The following is a 22073-nucleotide window of genomic DNA, read 5'->3' as shown; positions in this document are numbered from 1 at the left end:
TTTTCTTTTTAAAGCCCAGAAATGAATTCTCTTCTCTGAGTGTAATTGAGATGGAGCAGCCAAAGCTATGTGCTCAAGTTGTTCACGGATAACTGCTAATTACCGACGGTGGGTTTCCAAGCATATGCCCCAAATGTTAACTCTTGAGCGCTGTGAGGGCCAAAACCAGTCAGTAAATGTTTCCTCCCCAAGTCTTAACGATCATTCAGTTGCTGAGAAAATGAGCTAGTGCTAATGAATAGAAATAAAGAAATTCAGAAGCGTAATTATAAAACCCCAATGCCGCAACGACCAGTCTCAGTTCTTCGGTGGCCATGATAACTATTTTTCTTCTCCTGTTATTGCTAAATGATACTGCCCTAGTCACTTGAGATGCAAGCAGATGCTGATATTATTAGAAGATGGGTTAATAAGTTCATGCGGATCAATCACTGGTATTTATTGAATGCCCACTGGGTGCCATACACTGTCCTAAGAGCTTAGGGGATGCCAAAAGACCCAAGAAGGTTATTGTAGTTAACCCACACATATACAGGAGGCGAGATTGCCCGTTTACGTCATCGACTACCCCGCCCAGAGGGAAAGCCAGCAATATGAGGAGCCGGTCACTACTCCAGAGCAGTCACAGGGGGATTGCAGAATTGGGGAGTAGGCGAGCTTAGGTAGCTGGAAAAGGGCAGCCATTTTAAGATATTTGGGCCTGAGCGATCCTAGGCTCAAGATGCAGAAGAATTTCTCTTTCGAGGGGCCAGTGTTAGGTTGAGGAGGTTCTCGGTGAAAGGCTGTGAGCAACCCGGATGTGGATACTTGCAGATAAGGAAATCCAGTGGGACTACTTGCAGGAAAGCAAGAGGGTCCTGGGGGAGGGGAAGGATTTTGGCTTTAGGGCTAGGCATTTGGTAACATTTCTGTTAAGAGCTGTTGCTCAAATATGAAAGCTGGGCTTAGGTCGTAGCTATGCTGAAACCAGGGGCCATTAAGGTTCTGCACTGAGGCGATCGGCAACTTATTGTTAACTTAAAACACATGAGAAACAGGTTAAAATCACCAGTGACAGAGTGTGAAGCTTGCACAGGAAGATGGCAATTACACTAAGGTAGAATGGGGGAGGGAGGTGGAAAAAGCTCTCCAGACTCTCAGCAAGCGAACACCTGGAAAGCAGGACTGCCTAGCTTTACCCTGGATGCTAAATGAGATGGATGGGGGCAGGCAGCCAGTGGAGAGCTGAATTTTGGGGGCAGTGTTGCATCAGGGTGAACTTGAAAAACTGTCCTGTTCCTTGGAAGGAAAAAGGTAAGGGTTTTAGGACCTTGGGGTCACATCTGGTTGTCGACTCTTTTACCCATGGCTCCAGGGACAACAGAAAAAGGAATTCATCAGCCAGATCAAGGGCTAGGAAGAAGGACCCCCATACTACCATACCTGCTTTTAAAAAATATAATGGCTGAGAAGGGATGGCAGGGGACAGGCAAATTATTTAGAAGTAGTGGGGTAGGTGGAAGACCAAGGATGTAACAGATTGTAGTGTGAATGTCAGGATGAAGTAGCTGAGTAAAACTCTGAATGTTCAAATGAATATACAAATTCTTCAGCTCACAGGTGTGTGGCTATAAATAGGTAAGCGGAAAGGTTGGCTGTTCATTGTCGTGACCTGGGGTGGGGCAGGCTTCCTCGAGGAGGTGAGATTTTTTTAGGAGGGTTTTGAAGATGGGGAGAGTCATGGCTTTGAAAGGGAGGAAGGTTTTCAGGCAGGAGTAAGGCATTTTGGGTCTTGTAAGCCAGAATTTGCTTGGTCGGGACGGGGAGGGAGTAGTGAGCATAAAATCCATAAGTAGAAGAGTGTCATTCCTGCAGGACCTGGTGAGAAGGTGGGAAGCGTATCTGGTAGCATCTTTACGAGGGCTGTCGGGGCAGCTCGCACAAGGAATTGCCGCTTAGTTTTGAAGGGCCTAGCTAACAACATAAATTCAAAATAACCACACTTGAAACTTGAAGCCAAATGACTTTGTTTTAGTTGTTTACAGTCCTCTGCCCCGCTGTGTAGTGTTCTCTCATATATTTTTAAAGCAAACTTAAGAAGATGATTTTTAAAGTAATTATTCTACTGGCTCCCCTGAATTTCATAACTTCCAACATCCTTTTTCTCCAGGCCTTTGCAGCTACCCAGCATGCATGTTTTAAGCATGCAGGACATCTAGCTGCCCAAATTAACTTACCCAATGGTCATTTGGGTTCATTTGAAATTTCATCCTTTACTTCTTGGGTATATTTTCATTTCTGAAGCCTTTTTAGTATCCCCAGGATTTGGCTGGGTACCCCCTAAGCACTCGGATACTCACCCCAGCCCCACAGCACTTATGTCCATAGACTTATACACTACGATTTCCCCTATCTGTAATTTATTTTAACGTGCGTCTCCAGCCATTGACTCTAAGCTCCTTGGGGGGCGGGGATCATGTCTATTGACTCTGTTGTAGTTCATTTAGTCCAGCAGTCTGCCCAGAGTAAGTGGTCAATTGATTAAACTGCTGTTTTCAATACCAATTTTCCCCATCCCTTAGACCTCAGGATCATCCAGCTCAGCAAACAAGTACCACTGGAAGCAGTTCTTCTACATCAGCGCCATCCAATAGTAATTCCACACCGATTTCTACAAATAGCAACCCCTTTGGCTTGGGTAAGAGTATTAGTAAATTGTGGGGGAGGGAAGAGGATTTTTTCATTAAATGGCACGTGTGGCACTTGGCTCATAAGACGCCGTTCACTCCAGCTACCCAGTTTGTGGGTGTATTTTTGACAGTCTTGCTCGTATGTGTCTGTTTATTGAAAGTTCCACCCACCGTAGGTTCTTTAATTTAATTTTTGGTTGGTTTGCTTTTTGGACCTCCAGGCAGAATTGTCTCTCTAGGCGAATAGTCGACCTAGTTTTTGATGTCTTTTTCAGTGGCTCTCTGTGGACTTGGTGTTTTAAATCTAACAGCCCAAAGACATTTTATCACTACAGGCGTACCCCAAGGTACAGCCGGGCTACGTTCCTCAGAAGTATGGCTATACCTTGGGATACATTTTTCCCTAGGCTTACATGCGATTAGTTATGTTCTGTTTCAGACCCAACCCAATGAAAGCTGAGCCCTATGGGTAAGTAAAAATTATTCTGAAAAATCACCCCCCCCCCTTTCTTAAAGGCTTTCCCACCCCCTCCCCCCACCGTCGCTCCTGCTCTAGTATTTTTCATTATTTTTTTGAAACCAGTGATACTATGTTCTGTCCAGATTGACCTTAAAGCAGCTGAGAGTACTGTGGCATCACGGGGTTACACACTCATTGGATGAGGCAGCAATCTCCAACAAACCCCCTGAATAGGAAATCAGCACTATCTCCAAAGCCCAACTTGGCATTAGAATACTCGACTGCTTCCCTGTCCCACACCTTATTTATTGTATGGTGGCCTATCGCCCAAGTCTCCAAGGAAAATTTCAGAAGAATGCTTTCACGGCTAGTGTTGAGCCATGCCATCATCCTCTTTCCATTCCTGTTCTGTTTTCTTCTGATAAAGCATCCCACGGCCTAATGGCTTCTCTGTAATCTAGGTGTCCTTAAGGAACTAGATTGCTTATTCATTTCTTTGCATGCTCTGAGAGGCATCAGCTACTGCATACTGTAGCCAGAATTCACAAGACATGCTGGAATTAGCCCCAGTTCAGTGGGAAAGTATTATTATTCCTTGTCGGAGAGTGCTAGGGAAAGAAATACCCTGGGGGTATTTCTCTCCCTCAAACCGCACAGCCCTTTCAGGTTGAGGTTGGAGTGTTAGTTTTCAGGTTGACCCGTTTCTTCCGTGACATTGCTTGACGTAGGGTGGGAGAATCCCAGGGGGTCAGTGGGCTTCTTTTACACCTGGGAGCGAAGGTGAGGGAGTGATTTTCAGTTTTGGGGTCTCACTGCCCTTCCGGCACTCCTAGACCACTTCCAAATACTGTGCCAGGGAGCTCTTGCTTCCTATGTGCTGGGAAACGGAGGTGGGGTGCGTGATTCCAGGTTTAGTCTGGAATCTGAGCCGTGGAAGCCAGGGGCAACTAGAAAAGTCAGAGGTCTGCCACATGTGGCGTCTGGGGTTGGGTCATGCTGGCTCACGGACTCTTGGTGATACAAGTTGAATGGTAAATGGAGCCCTTTCTCCATCATCAGTGAAAATGAGCAATGTAAAGTAATGTCCCAGACTGTAATGGTAGATTTCAACTGACTTTCTGCCAGGAGCGAAGTGATCTCCGCTGTGCATGCTTCATTCGTGCAAATCACCCCCGTTCTGGAGCGCAAAAGTCTTCCCTTTACAAAAGGCAGAACCAGACTCCTTGGGTTCTCAGTAAGAAAAAAGACAGCAAAAAGGTGGCTTCGTTCCTTCCTTGGAATGATTATCAACTGACCATCTTGCTCTGGATGGATGAGTGATGTTAACTCTTTGGGCCAGGCATGCTGGGAGCTTTCGTTTCCTTTTCATTGACGCATCTCTGGAATGTCCACAATGCCAGGATAATTTTCACCTGGGGGAACTCCAGTAGTAACGGTAGCTATTAAGGGCTTAACATGTCCGGAGCACTGGACTGAGAACTGGGGTAGATACAAGAGAATCGGCTCCCACACTGGGCTTGCCCGTCTAAGTAGGGGAAGATATACCCAGAAGAATGAGACTGCATTCCCAACGGCGGTGAACTCCAAGTACGACGGACGAAGAGAACGACGCTCTGATGCGGAGAAGCAGTCGCCGAGCCGCTCAGACCACAGTTTCAAACTGTTACGGAGACGCCCACGATGGCTGGTGGAAGCTGGGGGGAGGGGGCGGGTGGCGGCTTGGCTCTGGATGCCAGACTGACACCCCCCACCCCGGACCCCAGAGTCCCAACCATATGGGGACTCAGTCACATGTGGCAAGTTGTTGCCCACCCTCCGCCTCCCCCTCATCCCCCCCTTGGTGGGGCAGAACTCTTTTTTTTTTTCTTCAGGGTATTTGAGGGTATTTGTCAAAATGAAAAAGCTTTAAAAAGTACGGTGTTGTAACTGCTGACTCTCTGTTTTTGTTTTTCTCCCCCCCCCCCCCCCCCCCCCCGCATCCCCGCTTCCCCTCCCAAGGCGGCTTTGGAGGTCTTGCTGGTCTGAGTAGCTTGGGCCTGAATACATCCAACTTCTCGGAACTACAAAGTCAGATGCAAAGGCAGCTCATGTCCAACCCTGAGATGATGGTCCAGATCATGGAAAACCCCTTTGTTCAGAGCATGCTTTCAAATCCTGACCTGATGAGACAGTTAATTATGGCCAATCCTCAAATGCAGCAGTTGATACAGCGAAATCCAGAGATTAGTCACATGCTTAATAATCCTGATATAATGAGACAAGTATGTTGAAAATCCTTCTTGCAAATTTTACTTAGCACCAATTCACACACTCTGTCTGATTAGTCTTCAGTCCAGGATTAAAGGGCCAACTGATGTTTAACTAGAGTTGCGTCAAAGTAAAATTATGGGAACTTGGCTAAAACTATCTCTTGACAATTACTATAAATCAGGAATTTTTTTTAATGGCTTATAGAACTTCAGGGCTAGTTTTTAAGTAGTCCATAAAATGTGCAATGTTCGCTTACCCAGTGTAAAAGTGAATTTAGCCATAATGCCATTTCATGCCCCTATTAGCATTTTCGAGTTGCTTTGTTAGGTAAGTATTTTTCTGACTTTTTTTTTTGTTGTTAACCCACCATACATTCTGCAGATGTCATTCCCTTTCATTTTTGACCCTTAGCCATCCTTTCCCTCCCCTCCCAGGGTTCCCTTAAACACACTGACAGATTCTCAGGTCTTGGCATAAGCCAAGCAGACCCGTTAAGCCATGGGTCCAAAAGGAAACAATCCCCAGCAATAGTCACTCTCCCCAAACATTCATTCCTCCCTTCTAAGAAGGGCTGCTCTAAACGCACCCCACTCCCCCCCCCCCCCCCCGAATAGGCAATTTGTCACTCTCCCTTGAGCATCCATAACCATCAAATAAACTCTGCTTTAAGCAAATCCTCCTATGCCTAACCAAATCTCTTCCATCCCCCCTCCCCCCGCAAGGCATAGACCCTCTTTGGCCTGTTCATTGTAAGTTGCCTTCCATATAAGCGTGGAACCATAGTGGAATGACAGTGAGATTGAGGTAAAATCAGACATTAGATGCCCTTGGCTGAAAAGAGGAAGACCTGTCCATTTGAATCGCAGAAGCGAAAGGCCATCAAGTCCACCTTTTCTGTCCTCGAGTTTGCGGCAGATTTTCTCTACACGACATACGGTTATATGTTTTAATTTTTATGGGCTAGCTGTGTGCTCTGAATCTAAAGTCAAAATCGAATTGGAGCAGTTTCTCGCTAATCCGTGTGGTAGGATGAGTAGTTTTCAATAGTGGTTTATTTTTTCCCTCTTTTCACTTTGTCATGCCATTGCTAGCTTGCTTTTAAGGAATTAGTCTTATTATCAACAGCTGTATTCATAGATAGGTAGCCCTCCGTTTTTCAATGGAGCCATAATGAGAACCATCGAAAACAAGATTGATTGAGGTTGCCACCCCAAGTGTGTCAGGGAGCCCGCTAATTTAGCTTTGAAAATTGATGAATCACTTGATGAGCTGTGCTGTTATCCTCTTCTCCAAATGGATTTCTCACTAATTGAAATTGAGCATTTTATTTTCTTAGACGCTGGAACTTGCTAGAAACCCAGCAATGATGCAGGAAATGATGAGGAATCAAGACAGAGCCTTGAGCAATCTCGAGAGTATACCTGGTGGATACAACGCTTTGCGGCGTATGTACACAGATATTCAGGAACCAATGTTGAATGCAGCACAAGAACAGGTGAGAAGCTGATTTAGAATGTCACTCGTGGAGATCCCTCTGAGTTAAACAGAAGTCTCTGGGACAGTAAGAGTGTTGGCAGATATTCAGCATTGCAAAATGATTGAAAGACTTGCTGGTTACAAACATAGTTCCCATTATGGGAAGCAGGCACGAGACTTCAAACAGTTCCAAATCCAAGTCCTGGTGAGGAGGAGGAAGAGTTATAGTAATAGCTTTTGTTGAGCTCTCACTGAACGCAGTGCACTGTACTAAGCATTTAGTAAGTACAAAACAAGTGACCTGTTCCCAAGGAGCTTACACTCTAGTGGGAGAGACAGCTATAAAGATATTTTCTGATAGAATAATTTCAATATTTAAAAAAACAAAACACACGGGTAGATACAAGCTGATCAGGTTGGACACAGGGGTCACAATCTTAATCCCCATTTTACAGATGAGGTAACTGAGGCACAGAATGAGGTCCAGTTAGAAGATGGGGGGGTGGTTGCCAGTGAAGACAGCAGATATGTAGGATGGGGTGACTTGGTGGAAAGCTCTGAAGCTGATGCTGAGGTGTTTTTGTTTGATGTGGAGGGACCCTGAAAGGCAAGGGAGGGTTTGGAAGAGTGGAGAGATGTGGGCCGAGGGACGTTTCAAGAAGATGATCGGTCCAGCAGCGTGTAGGGTAGATTGGGGGTGGGGAGAAGCTGGGAGACCAACAAGGTGGCTGATAGAATAGTTTAGCTGCGATATGACCAGAGCTTCCACCGGGGCAGTAGCCGGGTGGTGAGGAAAGGGTGGATCCGGCAGATGTTTGCATAGGAAGAACCAACAGGATTTGGCAGCAGATCGAATGTGAGAGTTGAAGGACAGCGAAGAGTCAGATGACACTGAGCTTGCGGGTTTCTGGGACAGGAAAGATGGTGGTGTTTACTGACCGAGGCGGGAAAGTTAGGTGGCATCATGCAGTTCAGTTTGGTCTTTTCCCTCCTTTCTTTACAGTTCGGTGGCAATCCATTTGCTTCCCTAGTGAGCAACACACCCTCAGGTGAAGGCAGTCAGCCTTCCCGTACCGAGAATCGAGATCCTTTACCCAATCCGTGGGCTCCCCAGTTTGGTCCACAGAATTCGACCAATAGCAACACTGGGAGCAGCGCTGGCAGTGGAAGCAGCGTTGGTAACAGTTCTAGCAGCACCACAGGTCAGAGTTCTACAGTGCCGAATTTGGGACCTGGAGTAGGAGGTATGTTTAGCGGCTGTGTGTGTATTCTTTCCTTGGTCATCTGTGAGTCTGGATGTTTGTATCTTTTTTTCCCCTCCATACCCAACCTCACCAAATATTCAAATGCCACTCAGTTGCTAGGCGAGGCAGTTTTATTCAGTGTTTAAGTAACTGGTCTGTCTAAAGCAAAGGTGCTGTAGCCCCAACACTCTTGATGAAAGTGGTCCGGGACTGTTGGGTTCATAAAAGATTGGCTTGTCTTGGTAGTATCCATGTTTCAGTGGGATGGGAAAGTGGCTTTGGTTGTATATTCCAATAGGGAAAAGGTTGAGCGAGACATTGGTGGGGAGGGGCTGAGTGGGTATTAGAATGAGGAGAGTTGCCAAGGAGTACATTTACGGGTGGAGCCGTATGCCTTAGATGAGTATTCCACAGGTGGTGGGGCCAGAGGATGTTGAGAATTTGTAGGATTTGATCCAAGTTGAGATGACCACGGATCAAGCACTCTTAGTGCTGCGTGCTACCTTCTCAGTGCTGTGATTACTGCAGAGGGGGAAAAACCCCCCACACATTTTGCAATCTCACCATTCAGTTTTCGATTCCTAGCTTGTCTGAAGCCTTGCCTCAATTTCCAGAAATGCTAGTTATCCCTGAAAGCATCCTCCAAAAGAGAAGGAAAAAACAGCCAAAATAAGCCCTTAGTTTGACGTGATGCTTTATTAAAAGGGCCAGAGAATGTTCGAACTTACCAATCACCTTGAAAGACAGTGTAATCTTGCCAAAGTTCAAAATCAGAATTTTCTATCGAGAATTGAGAACACTTTGTATTCTGATATCTAACCCTCTGTCTCTAGGATGAGTATACACAATGCACAGGGGTGTGAGAGAAACTGAGTGCAACTGGGGAAAAACTTTGGTCAGGTGACTTGGTTGAATGTTTCATAAGCAGCGAATGGAGCCCAGAACGTCAGTGTCCCAGTTGTCTGTATGATTTAACAGACCCTCTCCTCTCCATTCTTTTTTCCTTCCAAGAACTTTGCACAACTGACTAAATCAGGTTGACCTCTCCCCCTCTTCCCCTCCAGTATTTTGTTGCATGTCTTTAATTCTTTCCTGCTCTGCAGGTGGTATCTGGGAGGTGAGGGCATCCTGAAGGGATCTCATAACCGTGGGAGAATCTCACATCCTGGACTAGGCCTCGGGGGGAAAAGCATAGCATGAGCCAATGTATTGTCTTCAGGGGTTAGGCTAATGTGGCCTTTGGTAGGGCGACATAGAGTTGTTCTGACTGTACTCTGAAGGACCAGCAATCAGGGAAGCGGCGGGTCCTCCTAGACTAAGTTGGGATGACTCAGAAGGGCCTAAGGACTGGTCACGTTGTCTCTCTAAGAATGGAGTAATGGGCTCAGAATGGCTTCCTTTTGCCGGAAGCAGGTCAGCCTACCCTGGGAAAGGAGTTTCCTGGGATTAGTACGATCTAGGGTGGAAAAGAGCCTCGCCTTTGAACCGGCTCTTGGTTTCGATTGGACCATTGTGATTCTGTATACACGCTGGCTTGAGTGCTGACGTTTCTGCTTGATCCCGCTGTTGTAGACGGAGGTTTTCGCCTCAGGGGCGGTGAGGGTTTAGGGCAGCTGAGAGTGGCCGGAATGATCACCATACCGGTGTAGTAGCCGGGAAGCTGTCTGGTCCACCGTGAAGCCAAAGGAGGTGCAGCTTCCTTATGAGTCTTAATGTGCTTTGCTGCCTGTACCTGCCTGGTGATCTTTCTCTGGGTGTGGCTTCACTGACTAACTTGGCAGCGAAAGCGTACGCCGGTGTGGCTGTTGCTTGTAGTCGGGCTGTTGGAAGGAATGGTCCGTAGACTGTAATGACGGCTTCTTTTAATGACGGGAACGGTTGCCACATCCTTCTTGGGAATCTACTTACCTCGGCTCTAAAGATCCCCTTTGAACATTCCACAGAGGGTTAGTCCAGCCAATGAAATGCCACCCGCGCTCCTGCCTTTGAGATCGTGGGCAAGGTGGTTTCAAAGCCAAGCTGTTTAGTGAGCGGTGGTGATAGGATTTGCATGTTCTATTAGAAAGCGGTGCCTTCTCCCCTCACAAAGTGGCCTGTGTTTGTTTTAAGCCGGTATGTTCAACACACCAGGAATGCAGAGCTTGCTGCAGCAGATAACGGAAAACCCACAACTTATGCAGAACATGTTGTCTGCACCCTACATGAGGAGCATGATGCAGTCACTAAGCCAGAATCCCGATCTTGCTGCCCAGGTAAGGTTGAAAATGTCAAAAGATCTGGGTGACTCTGGGAAACTGGGGCTTGTAGTTTGTGAGCCTCACAGCCTGGTGGTCGGGGAGGGAGGGGATGCGGAGTGTGCGTGCGTGCGTGCTGGCTGAACGCCAAAGCGCCTCCTAAACTGTTAAACACAACTCCAGCTCTCGGGCAACTTGTCTGATAACCACCTGGGATAATTCTGGAATAACTAAAGCAGCGATGTCCTGGCTGCTCACCGGCTAAATGGGATCATTAGGGAGCTACTCAAGAGTGTGAGTTGGGAGTGTGCTGGGTGTGAGGGCCTGATCGGAACTGAAATTCTCTGCACTTTAGCCACTTGAGTGAAACGCGGTTTCTTGAAAGTCATTCGACGAGGCAGTTATCGCATCTGTTCTGAAACGCCACCCTCCTCCGGGTCCCTCGGCTAGAGAGAGGGTTCGGTCGTGCTCAGAAGAGGTAGTTTGAAACCGGTGGAAAGGTAGCTGGCTGCCTTTGTACAGCAAAGGGGAATTGAGGGGGAGGGTCTGGGCCGTTCAGTCTGGTCCAGACTGAGTCTTTGCCCACCCTATTCCTAGACTGCTTTCAGCTTCTCCAAAGAGCCAGTTCACGGCCGGCCAGAAAAGAGCAGAGAGCTGTTCCTGTGAAAATCGGTCATCGTCATCTAGCTGCTGCAGTTTTCAGACTCTTCGCAGGGCGAGCGAGTACAGTCGTTGACTCTTCTGAGCGACGGGAAAGGCTTCCCCGGATTTTTATTGAGGCAGACCCTTTCCTTTCCCATTGTCATTCTTTTTTTTTTTTCATGGTACACCTCTCTCCTGAATCAAATGGGTCATCACTCCAGGAAGAAGAGTGGGTTTGCTCATAATTCTGGGGGCTTTCCTTGGGTAACTTCTGGTCTCCCTGAAATTCCCCTCTGCCTAATAATAATAATGTTGGTAATTGTTAAGCGCTTACTATGTGCCGAGCACTGTTCTAAGCGCTGGGGTAGACACAGGGTAATCAAGTTGTCCCACATGGGGCTCACAGCCATAATCCCCATTTTACAGATGAGATAACTGAGGCACCAAGAAGTTAAGTGACTTGCCCAAAGTCACACAGCTGACAAGTGGCCGATCCGGGATTCGAACCCATGACCTCTGACTCCAAAACCAGTGCTCTTTCCACTGAGCCACGCTGCTTCTCTGCCTAGTTACTGCAGGACCCAAATACTCTTTTGTAGAGATTCTCTCATTCTGATCAGCTTTACATGCCACAGGGACGTTTCTATTATCAAAAACCTGTGTTTTGTTTGGTCAAAATTGCCAAATATGGCCTGTATTTGAAGCCCTGCCCCGTGGATGCTAATTAGGATCACTTTAGGGCAGTGGATTTTGGAGTAAGCTCTGGAGGTGGTTTGAATGGGGGAAAGGAACAATGTGGATGTGCAAATACAGGGCAGAGGGCTTCCAACGTCGGGCTGGCTTTTAACTTTGTATACCTGTATTCAGCAGTGTTAAGATGCTTAGTACAACAGCACGGTCTTTTAATTTGACTCCAGAATGCATAATTACAACTCAGCGTTTGCAACCCATCTATAGCTAGGCTCACCCATTATTCTGAAACACAAAGAGGGCCAGAAAAAGCCGGCTGAGAGCAAGTCTCTTCAACTCGGTCATTTGATGACTTTTGGCTACCCTTTGGTGAGCAGACGTCGGAAGTCCCAATATGACGTACTCTAAGTTCTTGCTGATGTCTTGGAAACTTTCAAAGGGCATAAACCCTATTCACCAATATTTAATTGCAGTCTGGTCAAGGGTGGTCTTAGGTATTGTAAACACGAGTAAACAATATCGAAAGGAGGAAATCTGATCAAATCTCTTCTTTTGAACTTGTTCCATGAAAGCTTCATCCTGGATGTTATTCAAAGGGCAATTAAAGGTAAACAGGTCTCCCTAATTTGTTCCACTGGGCAAAATAGACACAGGGGTTTGTCGAGTGCTGGACTGGATCCTGTAATGAAGCAAACTCGCCAGTCAAAGAATGAATGAATGCCACATCCATTGTACTTCTGCATATTCATCTCTGTTAATTTTTGATCCTAATTGGAAAAGAACATTTTCCCCGGGTGAATGCTCTCCGTTTCTCTCTCCAAGAAGTGGTAGCAGGACTTTGTTGTTTCAGCTTCTGCAGCGACCGTGGTTGGCCACCTCAATCTAGTGTTCTAAGTTTTCAGAGATTGTCTCTCTAGCTGGGGGGAGCAAGTGCCTCTCATAGTGATTCAGATCCATCAGTATCTGTTGAGTGCTTCCTGTGTGCAGGCCACTGTATTAAGCACCTGGGAGGGTTGAATATAACAACAGAGTTGGTAGGCATGTTCCCGGCCTACGGCAAATTTACAGTCTACCTAGAGTTCTTCGACTTGGCGAAAGTGGCCACCTAGCTATAAGTGGGCGCCGGAAGAAGGGGCTTGGCCCACCAGGGCGCTTAGAAGGGTTTTTGCCGTTGACTCCCCCCCCCCCCCCATGTTTTGTCACTAGTCTTCTCTTGGCCTAGAAAAGAGAACATCCAAAACTGTGACCCTGTCCTGAAGCCGATGGCAGCACCGGGACCCAGTGAGCTGCCTTGAAGGCCTTTGTTGCCAGCTTCTGGATCAGTTTGCGCTCGTTACCGTCAGAAACAAGCTCGGCGTTTGCGTTCGTGCCGAAGGTTTACCTCGCGGGCAGGGCTGTCCATCTGAGACGTTGAGATAAAATCCAGGGGAAAAAAAAACCCCAAACACCAAAACTTGGCCTTGAAGTAGAATTTAGTTTTGTGTGGTTCTCTTAAATCCGCCTAGACCTTTCCCCGGCAGTCTGACGGGAAGCGTGCCCTGTCCGTTCTTGTCACCTGCTTGCTTTCCAGCCGGCTTTCTGAACTTTGGACTGCTTTCTAGAGCTGGTGCAGCCATTTCGTAACCGTCTTTGGTTTCGATGGGTAAATGGCCACTGTGGGTCCTAATCTGGGCATTCGCTGCCCTTAAAGAGGAAAGGTACATTCCCTGGGTTTGCGCTAATGCCCAGATTTGCCCAACAAAGCATTCTTGCCTTGGCTTCAGTATTCCTCTGGGATTCTCCCGGCCACATTGCTAGGTTCAGTAGAGGAATCGTGGCGGGGGATCAGCAGGGCCGAAGCCCCAGAGCTTCCCGCTCTCCGAGCAATGAAGGTTTTAAGTGTGAGAAGGGGTGAGTGAGGCCTTTGCCCAGAGAGCACCCTGTATAAGCCTTCGCTTGCAGGCGTCGTGTGTGCCGGGGCGATGGCCACCCAAAGCTCCCCTCTCAGAGGAGGTAGGGTAGTTAGCGAGAGAAGACAAAAATACTGGGGGTCCCGATAATTCTTTGACTCCAATTGTGGAAGTCCTGGCCTGACTCCAATTTAGCCTCCCTCCTCTACTCTAAGCCCCAGCCCAGGGGCATCTATGGGAGGAAGGACCGAAGGAGAGAGAGAGAATGGACACAAAACAAGATGGGTTGCTTTTGAAGTCTTTCCAGTTAAAATTGTTTGAACACTTGCCCCATAGATGATGCTGAATAATCCCTTATTTGCTGGAAACCCTCAGCTTCAAGAACAAATGAGACAACAGCTCCCAACTTTCCTCCAACAAGTGAGTAAGACCAGATGCTGGCCGTCTCCAATAACTGTCTCTCAGAAATGATTTGTTCAGAAAAGTTTCATTGCAAATACGGTCACTGCTCTTGTCTGTCAGATAGCAAACTCTCCAATAAGGTCCTCATAGCATTACCCATTTAATGCAAGTCTGAGCCCTTTTGATTGCTGGAACAGTTACTTGAAGGCATTTTTAAAGTCTCCTAGACAGCACCTTGCATGGCGGGTACTCGAATGAGACCCGAAGCCTTTCCTTTTCTTCTTTCTGCCTACCTAACCCTACATTGCACTTATTTAACCTCGAAAGCGCTCCATTATCTCATTACGCTTCAGTGCCGCCTGACTAGCAAGGCTCATGTAATAAAGCTCTTTCCCATGTCACAATTTAGACAAATGGTGTTTTACTTTAACGAATGCGTGTCAAGTTCAGATTCACTCATGAGCCATAACTGATTAAACCTCCCCAGTGGTGCTGTTCATATTGCTCACTTGCAAATAACGTAACTAAAATCCTCGTCGAATAAGGGTAAAAGATTTAGCTGGGATGATTAATATCCTAACTTTTCCATGGGGGTCTCAAAAACGTGACCCCCATGGTTTCGGGAAGTCCTTTGTGTCGTCGTCTTCCCCCCCCCCCCCCCCGCCGCCAAAAAAATGAACTGGCTTGGAGATCCCCAGTGGGAGCTAGTTGGTCATGGTACTTGAATTTTTCTTTTTAAATGGTACTTGTTATGCGCTTACTACGCACCAGGTACTGTACTAAGGGCTGGGGTAGACCGAAGATAATGGGGTTGGACGCAGTCCCTGTCCCACGTGGGGCTCACTGTGTAAAGTCAATACTTTGATTATCTTTGTTGGAGAATGGAAGAGCCAAAACAGCCCTGTTGGGATTTGTAATGTAGTTCCAGGGAATCTGGGCACCTAACAGTGAGGCTCTAACCGTCTCCGGTGGGTTCAATATCAGGCCGTTGTAATCTCTGGACTACATATATGGCCAAAAGAACCAAAGGACAACTTGAGAAGACTGTTTTGTTACACTGTCTATTAGAAACAGATCCCCGTTGCCTAAATCAGAAGCTGCATTGGAAATGTTGTGTTTATAAGGCAGACTCCAGAAGTGACACAGTCCACGATACCACGAACTTGTTAGGGCACTTCTATTTTTCCAGAGCACCTTGACATCCCCGATCTCATTTTGCCTCACAACATCCCTGTGAAGTAGGGCGAGGCAAGGACTATTAGTCCCATTTGGCTACCTCGAGTGTGGTTCTCAGAGGCGCTCGCTGCTGCTCGCTCGTTCCTGGTTCCGCTGTCTTTAGGACCTGTGAGGAGGCATCTTTATATTGATCCTAGAAGTGACACTAAATGATTGGTAGGACCGGAAATCACTTGATCACTTGGTCAGGCTGGGGTTTTTAGGGTTATTGGTGTAGTAATCCCAAAGAGTTAGTTTTTTCTGCCAAGTGCCTGCCAGATGCATCTTCATTTGATAATTGTGAGTTTCTCTCCTCTCCTTAGATGCAGAATCCTGAAACCCTCTCAGCAATGTCCAACCCTAGGGCAATGCAGGCTTTGTTACAGATTCAGCAGGGCTTGCAGACCTTAGCGACAGAAGCACCGGGCCTCATACCAGGGTAAGGAAGGTTATGTGGGAAGCTCCACTTTCATCACGCTCACTGTCTTTTTCCTCGAGTTTTAGGCTTTCATTTATGAATCGCCCCTTGGAGAATTTGGATTTTTTTCCTCCTCAATCATTTGTATTTATTGAGCCCTTTCTGGGTGCACAGCACTGTACTAAGTGCTTGGGAGAGTACTATAACAGACATATTCGCTGCCCACAACGAGCCTACCATCTACTGTGTGGCTCTTTAGAGCTAAATTGCCGGTGAAGGAGCGTGGTTTGTGTTTTGGTTTTGGAAGGGCTGTAATCGTGGTTCCCTGTGATTCTCTCCTAGTACCTCTACTTGGCCCTGATCTGCCAACTCTATCTGGCAGCCTGTCCCAGAGTCTGCTTTAGCACTAGCACTCTAACGCTTTGTGAATTGAATCAATTTAGGTTTAGCCCTGGCTTGGGAGGGCTGGGAAGCACCGGAGGCTCTGCCGGAACAAATGGGACGAGCTCCGCTCCTAGCGAGACTCCAAATTCGGCATCTGGAACTGCTGAGCCTGGGCATCAACAGTTTATTCAGCAGATGCTGCAGGCACTGGCTGGAGCAAATCCTCAGGTAATGTCGGTCCTGTTCTTGAAATGTGGCCATCTCAGAGTTACTACAGGAGAGTAGAATGTAAGCTGTCTACTCTGGGAATGTCTTATTAAAAGTGAAGCTATTCCTTTAGGGGACAGTCAGATTGGATTTGATATTGGTCTTAGAAAGCAATGGCCGTGGCCAAAAGGAGGAAATCATAGCATTTCAGTGGAGGAGTTTTTAACTTTTTCAGAAGCAGCTGTATCCTTGTGGCCTCAGTATGGTGCCTGAAGCAACCCCTGCCCTTCTCCCCTGCCACTGCCTTAAAAAAAAAAAAGTGCCTATTGTACCTCACACACAGTTGCCTCCTCAAACCCCCACTCTGTCCGTCCCCCCCCCCCCCCCACCACCACCATACTCAGCAGAGCCAAGACCTTCTGGTGGAGCAGAAAGCAAATTGCTCATCACCTGCTCCTGCTGCAGAATTGCCATTATCTGTCTCATTGTCTGCCCTAATGGTCTGGCCCCCTAGAGGTCTGTGAAGTGCTCCTGGGATTGTGTATGGGCTGATAGCCTCTGATTTAATGACTTGGTTTTCAGTAAAGTTAACTCTTAGAAATACATGCACTTTTAAAGAAACCATCCTTTGGAAAGCCAACAGAAAGCTGATTAATCCTTTGATAACCGGGATATCTGTGTGTGTTCTCCAAACGCATTCAGATCTTAGTTTTTTCTCGCCCGTGCCAGGCGCGACAGCTTCCTTTTCTTAAACCATATATTATTTGGAAGTCAGTTTCCAGAGGTATTTAAGTTCAACTGCTTATTGGGAACAACACTCAGAACCTTTCTACAAAATGTAGGGGTTCTCAGGGATTTTCTTACTAGCTGCAAGATTTTTCTGCTGATCCCACTGGTACTTGCCAGCAGCCTGGTTTGTCCTAGCACCAGGTGCTGCAGATTTCCATGAATTTGTAACTCCAAAGTAAGCTTTAGAGGTTCTTTTAAATTAGACCTCGGCCTGATTTTGTTTAAAGACCTCGAGTTCATGCCAGTTTGTGAAATTGTGTAGCAGAATTGGCCATTAACTCCAGTTTTGTGTGTCTTCCTAAATGATTTTAAAAGCTGGCTGTAGCACCTGTTTCATGTTCTTAAATGCCCTGTCCTCCCCTGTTAGAGGGGCTCAGGAATGCCTTTTTTTTTTTTAATGGGAAATGGGTGTTGAAGATTTGTTTCAGGTGCCACCAATTAGTACCCCTCTATTATAGCAGGACTCCATTAAAAGTGCTTGAATTGAGACTTTGAACAGGTACCGTATGTGAACAAACCATGCTTTTACTCCACTGAAAAAGTTTTCTCCAAACTGGAAACTATTTTTCAGCAGCTCCAAAATCCAGAAGTCCGATTTCAGCAGCAGCTGGAGCAGCTCAGTGCAATGGGCTTTTTGAACCGTGAAGCAAATTTGCAAGCTCTAATAGCAACAGGAGGAGATATCAATGCTGCCATCGAAAGGCTCCTGGGCTCCCAGCCATCATAGCAACACTTCTCTATCTTGAAAAAATGTAATTTATTTTTGATAACGGCTCTTAAATCTTTAAAATACCCGCTTTATTTCCTTTTGACTCTTGGAATTATGTCTTGTTATTAACTAGATCCAATCTGATGCATTTTAAGGTGGAGTGCAGTAGTTTTCTTTGAACAGTGGGAATCAATGCTTTTTCACTCAAAGGTGTTGCATGCATCAAACACTTTTTTCTTCTGCATTTATTGTGATTTATGGAAACGGATAACCGCTTTCACAGTTGGGTGAACAGGTTTTGTCCTACACCTGTCCGATTGATTTGCTTTTTAAACATTAGCCTTTGGTAGTAATTTATGTAGATGCCAAAGTATTAAAAGGCAAATGCAATTATTTGAAGCTATAATTTGTGGTACAATATTGCTTATTGTGACTTCGGCATGTATTTTTGCTAGCAAAATGCTGTAAGATTTATACCACTCACGATTTGTGCTTTATTTGTATACAATAAGTACGCACCTTTGAAACGGCGCATACGTGCGTTGCAGTAGACTTAACTGAGTAGAGCCCATGTAACCAAAAGGAACAAGTTAACACCAAGGACAAATACTTCCTAATTGCGTAGAATCTTACAGCATCTTTGGTTACCATCTCTCAGCAAAAGTGCTGGTTTAGGCAAGTTCATTTAAAATATAGTTCGTAGAAATGCTGATCTGGATATCTCTAAGCATTCATCTAATTGTACAGAAACTTGAATTGTAACACTGTTGCAGCATTCACAGATTGACTGTAAATCACTTGAATCTTTGTGTAGAATGAAGGAGCACTCGTGGATGCTCAGAAAGTGCTTTGACCCAAGGCTTTTCAGCTTCTCCCATCGAGAGTCTAACCTGCGTTTGGATTTGTAATTGGAAATGTTACTTTCACTGACCCTGTCACGTGATATTCTAATTAGTTTTAACCGGCGGCCATGTAAAAAATACGACTGTATATCTCTTTGAGTTTATATCGGTAGCTCTTTCTCTTGTGCACAGGTAATAAATGAATTAAAAATGAGTTGTGAGCCACTTGTCTTCTGAAGTGTTTTGGTAGCTCTGTTAAGATTAGGTGAGTTTTGTGCTTTTTGGAGCCTCAGGAGGGAAACCCGGCTGGGGGGGGAGAGGCTCTCCCTATAGGGGGCCAGAGTTAGGTATAGCTGGCATATGTGAATCTCTGTGGATTGCAGTGGATGTAGGGTAGTTGAGAGAGCTCATTAGAGGTTGGAAGGTGAAGTGCCGTTCTGAGGATCAGTAGCCTTGGCTGTTCTGTTCTTGCACAGCCCCTTCCCCTGGGGGAGGGGGCGGGGGAGGGAAATCCTGCTTGCCCAACTCTCAGACTCTTAGGGCGGTGCATACCAATTAAACGTGATGTAGGCATTAGTCAACATTGGCTGGCTTTTGGTTCAGTATTCTCTTAGGTCACGGTTTTGCTTGCGTGCAGTTCCGGGAAATTGGAAAAAGTGAGAAGGAAGCAGGGGCCGAATGCAGGCCGGTGAAATCAGGGGAAGTAGAAATCTGACTGCATTACTGCTGGTTGCAGAAAAAGTATGCTAGGCCTTTGTTGCCCGTTTCTCCACCCCCTCCACCCCCCCCACCTGTTGCTGTCTAGACTTGTCACTTATTAGGTGGGAGGAACGCACAGTGCTTAGGCATGAAGGGAGTGAGTTAAGGATCGTAATCACACGATGTCTTTTCTGCCTTGTGCTTCAGGTGGGCAGAAAAATACCCCAACACCCCCCCGCCCCCCAACCCAACAATTGACTTATGTACTGGTGACTGGTGGCATTTAGTTGTGGGATAGTGTCATAGCCAATCTGACGATTTATTAATCACAAAATAACATAATAAATCTCTAGCTTTTACACTTGTCTTGTCTTGTCTTTCTTTTGGGAGAGGGCGGCTGAGCTCATCCTCCAGCTCTTTGGAAGAGAAACGTGATTTTAATTTGAAGTTTGAAGTGTCACTGTGAATAAAGGATAGCGCTTTTAAAAAAAATTTCTGTTAAATGTCCTCAGATATAAATTGTGGCGGGTGAGGGGAAGGGTGGAAAGAACTCTACAGGAGTATCCCGGGGTACAACCACCCTGGGGATACAACCTGTATTGTCTGATGCTTTATCCCAGGTTACAACCGCCCTACGACCCAACCACCCCAGGGATACGACCTCTATTGTTTGGTGAAGTAGCCCACGCATACGCCCGACTGGCCCTGATGTTTCGGCCGAGCGCTATGGGTAAGTAAATCCCTCCCCTGCCCCCCTCTTCTTTCCCTGTTGCCCACGAATGGGTCTCGGAGGAAGCTCTGCCCACCACAGTGGGTTGTGTCCGGTCTCGAAAGCCTCGGAGACGGCCCGAGCAGATAAGCCAAAGAAGTTGTTCAGGTGGGAAAGCCACTTTTATCTAGAAATGGAGGGTGCAGATGGCCTACTAGGTTAATCTCACTCCGCTCAGAGGAATCGCTGTCCGGCGAGGACCGCGTCCACCTCAGCCAAACCAGTGCGTCACTGCAAAGATGCTGAAGCAGGAAGCTATGGTCTCTCCGGCCCCGGCTGTGAATGCTTAGGATTTAACTGTCTTGCGCCGTTTTTTTGGTGAAGGCGGATGAATTTATCAATCGGGTTGAAGACGCTAATGGCGAGAGGAGCTCGGGGTGGGGTGATGAAAAGCCCTCTAAGAAGAAAAAATGAAGGCCTAAAGTGTTGGGCCTAAATTGGACACATTAGTCGGTGGAGTTGAAAACCTACTACCGCTGCCCACATAAACAGGTTTCTGCCTTTACAGACTGCCTGCAAAGAATCGTACTGCAACTGCTTGTTTATTGTGAGCCCTCCGTGGGACAGGGATTGTGTCTGAGCTGATTCAATTGTGTACCTCTCCCAATGTCTGGCCAGAGTAAGAACTTAATAAATTGCATTATTATGATGGTTATGGTACCCTTTGAATTCTTTTGATAAGGATGAAATGCTATTTTAGTGACATCGTAATGGTGATGACGACAGCGGTAGCAATAGTCTTCCGTTGTTTAAGGCGGACGAACCTCAGTCCAGTTACGAAGGCTTCATGGCCAAGATATAATAGCTAACAAAGGAGTGTCATATTTTCCAGAAGCTTGGGAATGGATTCTAATATCCAACATGTAAGTAAGCCTATGGGAAAAGGTGCCTTTCGTGACACATCCATGTTTTCAAGGAGCATATCTTGTTGCATAGTGAAGAGCACCTATCTAGGTTTTACTTGGACTGCGTTAACCGAGACATTTTTGCCATTGGACTGCAAGCTCCTTGTGGGCAGGGATTGTATCTTATCATCTCTACTGTATTGGGCACTCCCAAGCACTTAATACAGTGCTTTGCATACAGTAAGTGCTCAAATACCATAAAATCCCACTTTTTCCAACAAACTTCCCCCAATCCATCGTTTTATTGAGCACAGCTGCGTGCACAGCACTGTGCTAAGCACTTGGGAGAGTACAGTTTAACAGAGGCGGTAGACATGCTACCTGCCCACAGAGTTTCCTGGTTCCCTGAATCGTAGAAATCCACCAGCCAACTCTACCACTTAAGTATTGCACCCATCCTCCCCATTTCTGTCTCTGTGTTTTGTTTTACTGTTTTTTCACTTTTACATGATGGAAGAATATCCTGGAGATGGCATAGAAAACCGGTCCCCCATTTTAAAATCCTGGAGGTTAGCAATAGTATTTGCAGAGCACTGTACTAAGTGCTTGAGAGGGTACTCAAGTAGACCCGATTCCTGCCCTCAGGGAGTTTAGAGGCTACTGAGTGCAGAGCACTGTTGCCAGCTTGGGGGAGAACAATAAAGTTAGACATTACCTCTACCCTCTAGGATCTTAGAGTCTAGTAGGGGAAGCTGCTGAAATGAGTTGCAGGTGATGGGAAATGGGGTGGGAGATGAGCGATTAGTCAGGGAAGGCAGTCTGGAGGAGATAGAATGTCAGAGGGGCTTTGAAGCTGGGGGAGGGTAAAATGGAGGAAAGGAGGTAGTGAGCAGCAGGAGAAGAGTGAGGTATGGTGGAGAAGCAGCGTGGCTCAGTGGAAAGAGTACGGGCTTGGGAGTCAGAGGTCATGGGTTCAATCCCGTCTCTGCCACTTGTCAGCTGTGTGACTGTGGGCACCTCACTTAACTTCTCTGTGCCTCAGTTACCTCATCTGTAAAATGGGGATTGACTGTGAGCCTCACATGGGACAACCTGATTACCCTGTATCTACCCGAGTGCTTAGGACAGTGCTCTGCACATAGTGCTTAACAAATACCAAAATTATTATTATTATTATTAAGTTGACATTAGAGGAGCAAAGTGCAAGCTGGGGTGGAGTTGAGAGGAGTGAGGATAGGTG

General features: G+C 46.5%; 1 protein-coding gene across 4 annotated transcripts in view; it reads left to right on the top strand.

The window, feature by feature from the left end:
* UBQLN1 (ubiquilin 1) overlaps positions 1–20639 on the top strand; it is a 33575-nt gene extending 12936 nt beyond the window's left edge. Inside the window, exons 3-12 of one of the 4 annotated variants that reach the window (XM_029054948.2) lie at positions 2562–2677; positions 5128–5390; positions 6716–6874; positions 7859–8099; positions 10209–10351; positions 13891–13974; positions 15495–15610; positions 16033–16201; positions 17541–17721; positions 19840–20639. In XM_029054948.2, coding sequence (XP_028910781.1) covers positions 2562–2677; positions 5128–5390; positions 6716–6874; positions 7859–8099; positions 10209–10351; positions 13891–13974; positions 15495–15610; positions 16033–16201; positions 17541–17696 — 1447 coding nt within the window. In that variant the 3' untranslated portion in view covers positions 17697–17721; positions 19840–20639. Of the gene's footprint in view, positions 1–2561; positions 2678–5127; positions 5391–6715; positions 6875–7858; positions 8100–10208; positions 10352–13890; positions 13975–15494; positions 15611–16032; positions 16202–17540; positions 19579–19839 lie in introns of those variants that run through there. The other 3 variants (XM_029054949.2, XM_029054951.2, XM_029054950.2) reach the window with 3 other exon arrangements.
* The last annotated feature ends 1434 nt before the right edge of the window (positions 20640–22073 follow it).

The sequence above is a fragment of the Ornithorhynchus anatinus genome, chromosome X5, assembly GCF_004115215.2.
Source record: "Ornithorhynchus anatinus isolate Pmale09 chromosome X5, mOrnAna1.pri.v4, whole genome shotgun sequence".
NCBI classification, from domain to species: Eukaryota; Metazoa; Chordata; class Mammalia; order Monotremata; family Ornithorhynchidae; genus Ornithorhynchus; species Ornithorhynchus anatinus.
The sequence above is the reverse complement of the archived record's forward strand: the minus strand, read 5'-3'. Positions and strand labels throughout refer to the sequence as shown.